This window comes from Pleurodeles waltl, chromosome 11 (genome assembly GCF_031143425.1).
Source record: "Pleurodeles waltl isolate 20211129_DDA chromosome 11, aPleWal1.hap1.20221129, whole genome shotgun sequence".
Lineage (NCBI taxonomy): Eukaryota > Metazoa > Chordata > Amphibia > Caudata > Salamandridae > Pleurodeles > Pleurodeles waltl.
The window spans coordinates 597256534-597270961 of NC_090450.1; the positions used below are offsets into that span (position 1 = coordinate 597256534).

The 14428-nt window shown below is 40.3% G+C and overlaps 1 protein-coding gene across 2 annotated transcripts in view; it reads left to right on the plus strand.

Annotated features, from left to right (window-relative positions):
- Positions 1 to 11060, plus strand: part of TACR1 (tachykinin receptor 1) — a 1875561-nt gene extending 1864501 nt beyond the window's left edge. For both annotated transcript variants that reach the window (XM_069214112.1, XM_069214113.1), the window contains one exon: positions 8228 to 11060. In XM_069214112.1, the coding sequence (XP_069070213.1) occupies positions 8228 to 8519 (292 nt within the window). In that variant the 3' untranslated portion in view covers positions 8520 to 11060. The remainder of the gene's footprint in view (positions 1 to 8227) is intronic.
- Positions 11061 to 14428: the final 3368 nt, after the last annotated feature.

Below are 14428 nucleotides of genomic sequence, written 5' to 3' on the forward strand. Positions count from 1 at the left end.
GCCACCTTAGGAATAAGGAATTTGCCAACAACCTCTACTGGCTGGATTCCTAAAGTTGGGGATGCGGTTCATGAGAAGATTGTTGTGAACAAAGAATTTGGCCCATCCTAGAGAGTACAGGTCCAGGTCTTGGGAATACAAGGTAGCATAACTGTCATCCTACCACTGCTACCTGATACCAAAGTAAACTGATCTGTCTCCATTGACAACATCAAACTATATCATGTGGCTGACCCTGCACAGTAGACCTAGAGGTCCCCTGGGTAGTTCCTGGTTCCCTCTCACTACCCAACAGGACAAACCACTTCAAAGAAGACAAAACAACTCTTCTAACTATACCAGCATGTACAACAATGCCTCAAATGCCTCCTCGAACATAGGGAGGGCGGAACATTTGCTTTTGCTGATTCCTCTTAGCACTACACCAACAACACTTGTCCAATATGTGGCTGTCTTCTACTCCAACTCCACACAAACAGATGACATCATCTACTATAAACCTCTACACAAAGTGAATCCATCCAACAGTAATGCACTGGCTCCTGTGTTTTCAGAGATTGCATCTGGTTATTTGATCGACCTTGATGACTTTTCTTCGACTTCATCCGCACCTGCAAGTTAAACTGTTTCTAAGACACAAAAACTGTACATATGGCTTAAAAATAACTATTTAATTTATCCATGGAATCATCTGTGGATATTTCTGACATTGCTTGCATTTCCATTATGGATTAGTTTTGTGTTTGTTTTCGTTCGCCTTATAAATGGTCATTATCTTCCTGAACTCTCTTCTGTCGAGCCAGTGGATAAAGTTCTAACTCCAACTCTTTCCTCACATAAGGTCCAAAGAGACTTCTCCCTTGTGAACATTTCAACAGTACCAATTCCTGATGGGATTGTGTGGAATAAAGTTCCATTTAATATATATGGGCCTACTGAGGTCATTCAAATTCCATATGTTTTTAAAATTTCAATGACTGATGTAATTACACCTGGTGTTGTTTCTGATGATTGGGATTTTCAAACAGTTGATTCCATGCTTGCTGAATTGTGGGATTATACTGTATTTGAAAGGGATGATGTGTACACTAACACACATAATTATGGGGAGATGTTCTATTTATAATAATTGTGGATATTACTACCAGCACTACAACTAGACATAGATCAATATTTAATTATACACATAGAGAACATTGTTCAACTCTGCCTTTGGGGAGCCCAAAGTATTATTCAGATAAAAAAAGCATATTTTTCTCGGCATGACATCAAGAATGCAGAATCATACTATTTCAAGTTGCCACCTTCTAAAATTACGAAAATGTTGTTAGCAAACACAAAATGTATCTATTCCGATTTCTTTGTTTCCCAACTTACAGTTGAAGGATACAAATACTGGATGAGCACTATCGATCTAAAAAGTGTTTGTAGAACACAAGATTGGCAAATACAGGGTAGGGAAGCTTTATTTAAAGCCTGCCTTATTCCTGTTCAAATGATCTTTTAAATGACACAATTCAACATACATACTATTTAGGGTTAGAAACAATAAATGAAATGAATGTGCCCAGTATCTGCAAACTGGCAAAATTCAACAATTGGCAGTCCTTCCTAAACGTCACTGAGGAAGAATTAGAAGCAAATGTTCAGTCTGGTACCTATAATTCTTGACTTTCTAGTCCTAGTGGGTGATTATTGTCACAAATAGACACAAATGGGTGTCAGACATGTTTTGTGAATTCCTCAGGGGGTTTCAAGATTAGCGGGCTGGACCCTTGCCTTGTCTCGGGTCAACACTGGAGTATAGTTACTAAATACAGTGTGGGTAAACTGTGCCAATAATGGTTTCAGACTAACACCTTAGCAACAGTTAAAGAACATCTTAATATGCTATCTGAAGACATAGACTTACAAGGTTTCTTGTTAGGTCCCAGAAAGCCTTGCTCTAAAAGCTTCATCTATGCCATATACAATGCGATCTGGAAAGCTTTCTGAAATGGAAGCAGCTACGCGTTTAAGGCAGATCGATAAGAAAAATTTGAAAAAGGCTTTAGCTGTTGTCGATAATGATATGAACACTCTGTCCAACAGAATATACTCCCTTAATAAAATAGTGTTATCTGCAATAGACATTATTCAAAATGACATGTCCTTTTTACACCATGGAAAATATCAACTGTGTTCCATCATGCTGTTAGGTTGGACACTATAGATTCTGAAAAATGGCCGCCTTCCATGGAAATACATTAACAGTAGTGACCTATTTGCTGCTTTTAATTTATCCAGGGAATAACAGACAATGGCTAAAAGCGAAGAGAGTTTCACCATTCTTCATATAGAAAAGTTACAAAAGTTGCCCTTCACGGTGGCGGAAAGTCCATCAACAGTATGGCTTGTACGTGGCATTATAGTTCTGCCCAAATCCACCTTTCATTTTTTGAAATACTTGAAACATCTTGCCATGGGCAGATTCGAGCGGCTAGGCAATAGCTATATTAAAGAATTGTGGGAGTTTCCCCTTTGAATATAAATGTCTAGACGGCGAAACAGAGGTCTTTCTCAGCGGAAGCAAATATGAGACTACTGTTAGTCATTCAATGATTTGCCAACAGGTGTCCCTTAATGGCCTTTGCAATGCGGGGGTTACGAACTTGGGGGTTGCGAACTTGCCTTGTTTTCTGAAGGGTACTCCTGTCCCTTTAATTTATCCAGCATTTCATATACTTTCAAATGGAAGTTATGTGGTCCTGAACGACCAAAGATTTTTTGGTTTAAGACCAGGAATTTCCTACACAATTTCGGTCTCTAAGATTGTAATTTGTTGCAGACATGTTTTATTCGCCCCCCCACACAAGAGATAAGAGTAGCAGAAAGGTGGCTTCATATTGATACTACTAATGTAAATTATGACAAGCTGAGCAGACTAAAGGCGCTACTGTTCCAGAAACAAGTTGCATTGACATCGACTAGAGAGATGTATGCTCTTCAGATAGCAAGATCATCAGCCGAGATACAATCCCTATTAAATACCAACTTCCCCAAGCACTTTGGAGAGCTGGAATCCAGAACATTCAATGCTTCATGCACTACAGGGATTGTGCACTTCTTTAAGGCTGTTGGGTCTGGATTCATGTCCATCTTCCAGACTATCTTCGGAGTCATTACTTCAGCCATCCATTCACTCTTTCAAGCATGTTTGGCAGCTTTCCTGTGCCTTTGGCATTGATCAATGGGCTACTGCTGCTGCTGATTCTGATACGTAGTGGTTGTGCCTTCCCAGCTAAGCAGAGTGATGGAGCTACTGCCACCAGCCCAGCTGTGCCGTGATTACATGTTGCAGTTTTTTGGTGCTCCGTTGCAGGAAGAATTGGAGCATGATTGGTCACTGTCATTCTGACCAGTATTATGGTGTGTGCAACCAGTCTTTCATTGCGCTTGGTGCCTCTTCGAATATCTACCTTCGGTGTGCCCTGCTGTTCAGCCAGTGACTCCTGTGGACCAAGAACTGCTGATGTTCCCAATGACGGTTCATACAAGGTCATGCCCCATGAGACTGAGGCTGATTTGGGAGCCACTTACGAGCCTCACTTGGTGGACTATCTGGCTCCTTTAGGCACTTTGGATGGTGCTGCCCTCGCGGGTGATCCTGATCCTGCGCCTGAGGTTGCTGTGCTCCATGAATCAGTTTGCCAATTCTGTCATTAATCTCACATCTGACGATGTTGTTTCTTTCCTGGATGCCCTTCCTTTTGATGGCTTTGAAGACATCCTACAAGATGCCATCAACGCTATCTATGCTACACATCGACTTGATGCAGACCCAGCCTACGTGTCCCCACGGAATCCGATGTAGAGACCTCATTCCAAGGTAACACGGTTTGGGAGTCTCCTCTCATGGACATGGTACTGGCAGATTAGGTTTAACACACCTAGATCTCTTTAGGTTAGAGATCAGGTTCATCATGCTAGGGTACTAGGGCCTTTCTTACATCTCATGTTACTGCAAGATAATGCGGGTCTTTCTATTCATAACTCTTGTTTTTACAATTGTGCTTCTTGCATTGTTTCTTATCCTAATCATTGCAGCCCATGTAATTTACAGTAGATTGCAGTCTTGTTAATCAAACCTGTTGAAAACGTTACTGCATTTCCTTAATTGCCTGTGTGTGAGTGAGACTTGTGAGAAAAAGGTAATCTCCGTTTAACCACGACTACCCTGAGATGTTGCACTCTTGAGTCCATGCGTAAAGGCTGCCAGACATAACCTTTTTACTATTTGGGTTTTTGGTGGGATACAGCTGTGAGCCAGGAGGGCTGGGCTGACAGTTGTGACTTGTTGTAGGATTGGCTTAGTCACTTGCAAACAAAAGGGCTGTCATTTTTGTGATTGCCTCTTCCTTGTAGCCCAGCCTTAGTCCTTTCCTCCTGGAGGTGTCTTACAAACCTTCCTTACCTTTACCCAAGGAGTGACCAAAATCTGAATGCTGAGTTAAGATTAGTAATGCAAGAATGTACAGACTGACATTGTAAACCAAGGATGTCCTTCCATAATAATGCAAGCTTTCCGTGGTTCCTGATACAGCCTTTCCTAGCTTGAATCTGACAGGATAAACAGGTGAAGCTCTCCCACCCTCTAGAAGTGTTTTGTGCTTCATTGTAGCATTCCTATAGCAACTTTATTTGTCAATTGGTGCCTGAAAGTGCTTTATGATCCTGAGAGCGTTCGGTTGGGAACAGTTGTGCATGGTTGCTGGAACCTGTTATGGTGAATATGTCACCTAGTTATATTGTGTGTTCAACCTTGTGTGATGCTCAGGAGGTGTGTTCCAAGCTTGTCCCGGGAGTTGCTGGTCGGCCTACACACAAATCTAAAACAAAAGCACAGGACTACAAGCAACCAATACAATTCTGAGTTAGGAAGTTTCCAAATACCAGTGAGGATGGTCTTTTAAGCAAAATGTCATGGCTTTATCACTCTTCTGAATTTCTTGTAGCTATTTGATAATCTACCAGCATGACTGCACAATGAAGCCTCTGCCACCTTTGCTGCTTTTTTGTGGCATTTGAGAACCTACAATAGGCTACCTGCTCTGGATCGAAGTTTTTTTGGCAATACACATAGCTTTGACAGATATTCTTCCTGTAACAGTTAGCCAGTGTAGAGGATTCAAAGCGTGTGTAATATGGTCCTTTCTATATAGATTAAAGATCTATCTAGTTGTCATGTTCTGGCTTCTTTGCAGTTTAGCAATCATTTTTTTGGAGCGTCCCATGTATATTAAATTTGTGTAATCTGCTCTTAATACAACAAGTGCCAGGAAGGCACGGATTCAATTAGTCAGCGAGAAGGAAGGGAAAATGTGAAATAAAGTCATCATAGTGATATGTTAGTCTCTTTTGTCCTTGTTCACTTTAGAAATCAGTGCTAAAATGGAATCCATGAAAACACCAAGATTTTTTATTTCACTTGAGGTTGTCGGTATATACCCCATTTCCTGTAACCATGGAGGTAGTGATTTGTATTATTTCCAATATCTGTAAGTTAATATCTCAGCAGATAGGAAGATTGTGGTACAGCAATATTACTTGCCCAGATGATCAATCAATCAAAAATGTTATTAAGCGCACTACTCACCCGTTAGGGTCTCAAGGCGCTGGGGGGGAGAAAGGGTTGCCGTTTACTGCTCAAAATGCCATGTCTTGAGGTACTTTCTGAAAGTTAGGAGGTCCTGGGTCTTGCATAGGTTGGTGGGGAGGGAGTTTCAGGTCTTGAAGGCGAGGTGGGAGAAGGATCTGCTGCCAGAGGTGGCGCGTTGGATGCGAGGGACTGTGGCAAGAGCGAGGTCAGCAGAGCGGAGAAGTTGAGTAGGTGTGTGGAAGATTACTCATTCATTAAGGTAGGCTGGTCCAGTGTTGTGGAGGGATTTGTGAGCGTGGATAAGGACTTTGAAGATGATCCTTTTGCTGATGGGCAGCCAGTGAAGGGATCTGAGGTGAGCGGAGATGTGTTCTTGGTGGGGGAGGTTGAGGATGAGGCGTGCGGCTGCGTTCTGAATTCGCTGGAGTTTTTGCTGAAGCTTGGCTGTGGTACCAGCATAGAGGGCGTTGTCGTAGTCCAGTCTGCTGCTGATGAGGGCATGGGTGACCGTTTTTCTCGTTTCTAAGGGAATCCATTTGAAGGTCTTCCGTAGAATGCGAAGGGTGTTGAAACAGGAGGACGATATGGTGTTGATTTGCTGGGCCTTGGAGAGAGATGAGTCTAAGATGATGCTGAGGTTGCGTTCATGGGTGGAGGGTGTTGGGGGTGGTCCAAGCGAGGTGGGCCACCAGGAGTCGTCCCATACTGTCTTGTTGGGGCCGAAGATGATGATTTCTGTTTTGTTGGGGTTGAGTTTGAGGTGGCTTGCTGTCATCCATTTGGCGATGTCGAGGAGCCCGGCTTGTAGGTTTGTCTTGGTGGTGGAAGGGTTCCTGGTGAGGGAGATGATGAGTTGGGTGTCGTCTGCGTACGAGATGATGGTGATTCCGTGGGGGCAGAGGATGTTGGCGAGGGGGGCCATGTATATATTTAAGAGGGTGGGGCTGAGGGAGGATCCTTGGGGGACCCCACAGATGATCTTGGTGGCTGGGGACCGGAAGGGAGGGGGGCGAACTCTTTGGGTTCTTTCGGCGAGGAAGGAGGTGAGACAGTCTAGGGCCTTGTGTCAGATTCCTGTGTCAAAAAGACGTGCACGGAGGATTTGGTGACATACAGTGTCGAAAGCTGCGGAGAGGCCCAGAAGGATGAGAGCAACGGTCTCGCCCTTGTCCACTCTGGTGTCATCTGTGCAGGCGATGAGGGCAGTCTCAGTGCTGTGGTTCTTGCGGAATCCAGACTGGGAGGCGTCAAGTGCGTTGTTTTCCTCTAGGAAGTAAGACAGTTGGGCGTTCACTTTCTTCTCAGCGACCTTGGCGCGGAAGGGGAGAAGAGAGATGGGACGGTAGTTCATGAGGTCTTTCGGGTCTGCTTTGGGTTCCATAAAAATCCATAAAAATGTAGACATCCTCCCTCCCCCAAATGTTAACATCTGTCATGGTTTGAAAGACAACAGAAATGTCTTATTGGGTGAATATAATTATTATTTCTTCGGTTACAAGAAACCTGTCTGTTTATTCTAAATATGGATCTTGATAAACTCCACTTCAGGACTACATGACTATAATTCATACACTGGTTAATGTAAACTAAGTAAGGGTATACTACAAGTTATTAAAAATCCATTTTCTTCAATCAATCATGTTGATAGCATATCCTCAAACATATTGTTGTATAACTAATCACTCAGTTCGTTAATGTATGTTTAATAGAGCAACATGACACCTAATCAATGGCATTACTTCAAAAATGTATTTATTTGATTTATGGGAAGCAGTACAAAAGTTACACTTCACATGCCACATTCTGTTGCCCAGGATTACAAGAAACTACAAAAAATTTAAGGTAAGGCCTCACATGTCCTATTACATGTGAGTGTAATAAAGACTCCCATGCATTACAGTGCAGTTTTCATTATCTCATTTGCCCTCCTTGAATAAAAAGGATTACAAAATGAATGAACGTGAGCTTTTTAAACCTTTAATCTGAATCCTGTATCTTGTTTCCCTAACTAAGTACTCCCTGTAAACACAGAGAGCCTATCTGCCATTTCTGGCAAATGTATTGGTCTGTGGTGAAGCTTTAGACTAGGGTTGTGCGTGAGACATTGCCTTACAAGTTGGTTGCAATTTTATGTAATGTCCTGTTATTCCTTGGTCCTTATTCGTACACAACTACATGGGCAATTCACTTGGTGAAACATTTATCTTATAGTGATGCGCTTTGTTTACTTGTTGTCATTAAGATTGTGTTCAGAGAGGATGCAGACAATGATCGCCCATATAATCCTCTTTCCCTCAAACGCCCCCACCTTTGGGGAAGGAACAGTTTGAGGTGAATATATAAATGCTATTGGCACTATAAAATACATTGCAAACAAAACGCTGTCCTGTGCATTACATACATTTCCATACTTACCAACAGGGTAAAAATAATTATTGCCAATGTTCTAGTCGGTTTCCTGCTCTTTAAGTGCATTATTCTAATCTTTTCATACTTATGTGTGCAACACTTTTGAAAACTACAGAATAAATCCACGTCAGAATTTTGTTATTAAAAATTGTCTTTCTTTTCTCATCTTTTTTTAAATAGATTTCGGATTGGGTTTAAGCATGTTTTTCGATGGTGCCCATTTATACGTGCTGGTGAATATGAAGGTTTGGAAATGAGATCTACAAGGTATCTTCAAACCCAATGCAGCATGTACAAAGTTAGTCGTGTGGAAACAACAGTATCCTCTGTACTCACTGCCAATGATGAAGACCCTGATGATAGTATCAAGACTAAGAGACTCTCTCTTGATTTAACATCAAATGGATCCTCCCGAAGTGTCTCAAAAACTGTCTCAGAGGCATCTAGTTTCTACTCCAACACACTGTCCTGAAGCATTCTCAAATCTGATGTTTCAACAATGTGCATTTGCATTTACATTGACATGTAATATTCAGCTGTATTCAATGGCTTTATCTCCGGTTATGAACATATGTACATCCATCTTTTGTAACAATTGTACTACCAATATTTCACAAGGGACTTTAAAATCACAGCATCCGTCAGTTACTCCTTCCCTTAGGACTGTGCAAAGCATAACATACTATGGCATTTGCAAATCAGCTTTACTGTGGTAATAGCATGTGACAATGTCCTCACAATTTCACCAAGTTGAAATCATATAAACATTACTATCACTACTTTGTGTGGAAGTAAAAAAACATAAGTTGTAATTGTATTCGATGGGGCATTTGGAGATACTATAATATATTTGTGAAATAACAGTACATAGCCCATTACACAGTTACTGTCTATATTGCGAATTCCACAGTTTTAAGGACTGCTGTAATTTCTGAATTTAATTTAAGTGTTTGATGTCTTGAATTGTTGCTGCTTGATGTTAGATCTTTCAACTACGGATGTAAATCAGGATGGCAATGTAGTAGTCATGATAATTCAAAATTGTCTTACTGTCCAATTGTTATCTTAGAGGTAACTCTTCTTAAAGCTATATCCTTAAAGGCCTCTGCTCTAAAGAAAATATGAGGTGAACCCTTTCATAGGTCAGTCCCCTAGAGAAACAATGAAGGTGCTAGGGCAGAAGAGGTTTTTTTTCACTAGCTCACGCAATGTATGGACTGAGACATACATTGCCGCAGTTTCTAACTCTTATCTGGTGCCTTACTCGCCAAATCAGATCTTATCCTTTATTATCAGAAAGCGTGGTCACAGCACTCTGAAAGATCAATGTGAGATATAGCAAACAAAATAATTGAAAAAATGAACATGTGATGCTCCTAATTTCCTTACATTAAATTTACAACAAAGAGATCTTTATTCATAAATGACAGCTACAACATTCTTTCTTTCTGAGATAAAGTCTCCCTGGTTTTTCCAGGGTTGTCCTTGAGAGCCACAACCATGCCATTCTTTAGATAGCCACTGGCAATGTAAAATGTTCCCATTTAAGTTAATTACATGTAAAATGTGATCTTATGAATATAAAAAAATCTGGAGCGACTCCGGTCTTGGAGTATTAATGCTGGACACATCTTAATTCAAACTACACAAATGCCTACGCAAAGAAGTATAATTATAAAAATACATCTTTTAATGGTGTCAATCCTTTTCATCATAAAATAGTGAAGATGAAAATGTGGGCGTACTTTGTATTTATATGGAATTATAAAATAGATTTGTGCAAAATTATGGTTGTTGAGACATTTTTCAAGCCTATGTTGCCACCATAGATATATTATGTATGAGACGTTTGAGCTATCGTGCAGTGTTTCTCCAGGTTAGCGGTAGACTTTGCTCTTAGTCTAGTCAGTGCAAAGCTTTTGGTGCGGTATTAGTGTTTCGGGGCTTTCCACCAAAAACTTCAATTGCACGGAGTTGCACACATTTTTTTTATCACATCGAGAAAAGCATCCTATCACATGAAAAGTCCTCACGTTAACTTTGTCACACAACATCATACGGAGCTGCATTAATGATGGAGTGAAAGCAGTAACGTGATTGGAGTTTGCTGCTCGAACTTGAATATGTAGGAATGAGTACAAATGATGAGTTAGCAGAGTGGTTTGAAGAGAAACGTTTTCTGATGAAAATATGTTAACGATAAATTATCATCTTGTCCTTTTTCTTAGTCATGTCGTGCCGTGAAAGACCAGGTTTATAGATATCCGTTTTTGTCTTTTTGGAAGACCTTGGACGGATTCTTGCTGGAAAACAATTGTGCTGATGTAGAAAACAGACAACTTATTCCATCATAGAAACCCATCTCTTTTAAAAGCACTACTAAAATATTTAATTTACATACGCGCCTAGAACATTTTATGCTTCAAAGAGATATTTAAACATAAACCGTGAATAAGATGATACATAGATAGATAGCATTTGATTTAGAGAATGGTAGTTTTTCAAAACAATCAGAGGAACAGAACATAAGATTCTACCTGAGAAATCCGAACACCTCGAAGGGAAATTTAAATCTCTGTTTTTATCGTTCCTTCTCAAGCTTGGCTTGATGTGTGACATTTCACGAGACGAAAAACCGATTCTTCTAATTATTGTTGTTTCCTAACTTTGTTTACTATCTATGTGGACCAACGGTTGAAGCTATTAAATCAATAAAATGAAAGTAGCGGAAAATGTTTAAGGCAAAGCTTGGCGTTTCTTGCTTTAACATTTAAATCACCCATTTCTGAATTATGACGATTTCTGCCCACCTTTCAGAACTCAATCTTTTCAAACACTGTCTTTAAAATAATTTTTCTATGTCATCGTTCCAAAACTAAAGATTATAATTTGTTTTATGCTTCACTTTTATTTTCCATGTTTGAAGGAAAAGTACATTGCAAGTATACATGTTTTTCGAAGTTATAGTTTAAAGTTCGGACATTCATATACAATGTGCAATAAACTTTCAGAGTTTAAAAATATTCATGGTCAATAATAATATGGCTGGACTGTATTAAAATCATGTGCACCTTTCTCCTATCTGCTAATTTGGAAAACACTGACACAAGTAAAAACCACAGTACACTGCCTGCATTGTTTAAATCAAAGTGAGAGTGAATCAGTGGTCCACGGTATATCAGAATTAGCCAGCTTAGACTCATCTTACAGGAAAAGAAAGAAACTCTGGCTAAACCATATTCACCAGGGACTTGACTGACAACATTTCCAGATTAAAAATCAAAAAGTTTTTCCAGTAGTGCTACTCCTACACTCGACTAATGTCAAACTATATAAGAATTCAGGATCTCGAGAGCATGCATGAGACTGTGAGATGGTCACTCCTCCAGGGAGTACTGACTCATATAATAGTTTTCGCACATGGAAATATAACACCTTTACTTATTCTTGGTGGAAATGTAATATAATAATACATTTGCTCTTGAAGACGTTTTCAAGTTGTGGAAAACATGTTTCCCTAACTAGTAGCCCCTTTCTCTAAACTCCAGTCAACGTTGTCAGAGCTCCACCCACAATCCACACTGAAATCACATAAAATCCAGCTCCTCATAGAAACTTTTTTCAAGAATTTTCACTTTGAGTATCTATTTGCAAATATTTGGTGAACAATCTAAAACCTGAAACATTGTGAATGTTCAAATAGTTTGCTGGTGGATCCACACGAGGATACTTCCAAACTCTTCCAAATTGATTGAATATTCATGCAACAAATCCTATATGCCAATCAAAACCTGATCATGACTCCACTGTTGCAAATTTATTCATTTGAACATCCAAGTTGAACGTAGTTGTGCCAAAAAAGTTTGTGGATTAGGTCTTGCATGCTTGGTCCATATTTTTGTAGAATGAAACATATGAAAGCAATGAGCCCTTGTTTTGCAGCTGTATTGTGAAGCATGTCCAACAAACAGAAGAACAACCTAAATTGTGCTTTATCACGCAACGCCTTGCACAACAATAGATATACATAGAAAATTAGTGCTTGTAAAGACCATTAAAACCATCTCGCCCACAACTTTCCTTCCTCGCTCTAATACTCTAGGAGCTACTCACTTTCAAAAACGTATTATTACTACTCACTCCTGTTACTATTAGATCAAAGAAAGATCCTAGAGGTAAAGTACTGCAACATGTTATCGCTGTATTGGTGTGTCGATCAATGAGCAAAATCAACCACATCCTGCATCCAGATAGCCACAGGACAACCTGCACTGTTAACTCTGAACAAAGATCTTGGAACTTTCTGCACTTTGGTGGAAGGGACAACACAAGAAGAGTGCTGGTTTGAAGTATTGACCTATTTAGAAATACAGAAACATATTTTGAAGAATCTAGATAGTATGACAGCTGTACCTAAGAAAATGATCGAAAAACATTCAATATTATAAATAATAGTAACATCACCGAGAATCCCTGGAACATCTTGTTATGGTTTGATGCAACCCTTTCGAAAGCTTTAAAACAAGTGCGTTTTATATACAGTTATTTTTTCACAATAAAGCAGCATCACCGGTGATTCCGAGGCTCTAATTTTTATGATTTTGCAACGAGATCCCAATGCTGTCTTATGTTTCCGTATTTTTCGAAGTGGCCTTCTCTACCCGGTGTTGTAACATTTTTATCACTAGGTTGCTGTTTCGTATTTTTTTAAATTCAAGCACAGGTTTTTTGTGCATTAAGATCATAGCGCAATCATTTTTTATTTGGATTTTGACAAATGATGTGCAATCGTGGAGATACGAATGTTTATTCAGGTCTGAATGCAAGTCCACTGAATGGTGTCAACTCCAATTATATGTGTAGTGTAGGTAAAAGTCGAAAATCAGATATTAGCCTCCCAAAATTGCTGCAGAGGAATGGCTGAAAAAGTAATTTAAATTCTGATAGGATGTTCCTTTTCATGTTCAGCTTCGAGTGGGGAACGCTGCAACTGCTTTCACAGCCGTGTCTTCTCAGGAAGAAAACATTAGCATTTGTCAATGGAGGTAGTGTGAATGATGACGACTGATAATTATACTGTCAAAAGCACTATCTGGTATGTAGAACGACAGAGAAACGCAATCACTTGAGAACGAATTTATTTTGCAAACGAAAGTCTTAGTTGGTAAAACTTAAATAGGTGTAGGAGCAGGCATTAAACATGGCACCAAAAATGATGCAATCAAATCTCGTAGAATGAATTGTGCCATTTTTGCTGGCCTCTAACGCCTGAACACCTCACCTTGCATACATCAACCTGGACCAGGCATAATCTGGTGCAAGGGGTTGCAAAGTGGCGCAATGCATGCACTGCGCCACTTTGTAAATATGACGCAGTGATTTTTGCCTTGGGGAGCCACATTGGTGTAAAAAAAAGACACTAATATGGTGCAAGAAGGTGTTTGGGCCTTGTAAATCTGGCAATATTTGTGCTGCAGAATTCAGCACACATAGAAAGAGGACAAAACTGGGAGAATTAAAGATATTTCTCCCAGTTGCATCACTCTGATGTCACCCCTGAGGTGGCGTAGGAATCTGATGTCCTAGATTTGTAAATCTGGGAGTGCATCAGACTCTTTCGGGTTCCAAGGGCTTTGCATGGGAACACCCCAAGCAACAACAATGGAAGGCCCGTTTCACTCAGTTATGAGTGAAAGGAGTCCATATTTACAAGGCCATGAAAAATCCACACAAGGTGGCTTAGCGTGGCCTTGTAAATATGGACTGGCACACTATGCCACTGGAGTATCAAAAAATGTAACTTCGGTAATGAAGTGTGCAGCTAGGACCTTGTTAATTGAGGAGGCCCTATGTTTTTGATAACCATAAAATCTCAAACAAAAACTTAGACCCATATTTATGAGGAATTGGCATAAGGCAGCTCTACAAGTCCTCTTGCTGCGCTGCTCTACACCAATGTGAAAGGGCAGGAATGCACCATATTTATGAAATACAGTGAATTCCTGTTCTTTCCCCCTGAGCTAGCGCTCAATTTGCTGCCAAATATAACCCAGGCACCCTTGCACCTTAGTGCAAGGGTGCTTGCATTGTGGGCAGGATTGTTTTTGTGCAGGAAGGGACACCTTACTGCACAAAAATAATCCAGAGAGCTGATTTCCTCTTTCCATGTGTGCTGCACAATGCAGTACACATGGAAAGAGTAAAAAACAAGAAATTAAAATATTTCTCCTCATTATGCCAGCTCATGGGAGGTGTACATTTTTGGGATTGCCCCAGGTTTACATGGTTAAGCAAGTCTAGGGCAGCATCAAAATCCATGGCTGTTGCGTGGGAAAACTTACAGCAACACCCATGGAATGCCTCCCTGGCACAGAGTAAGGC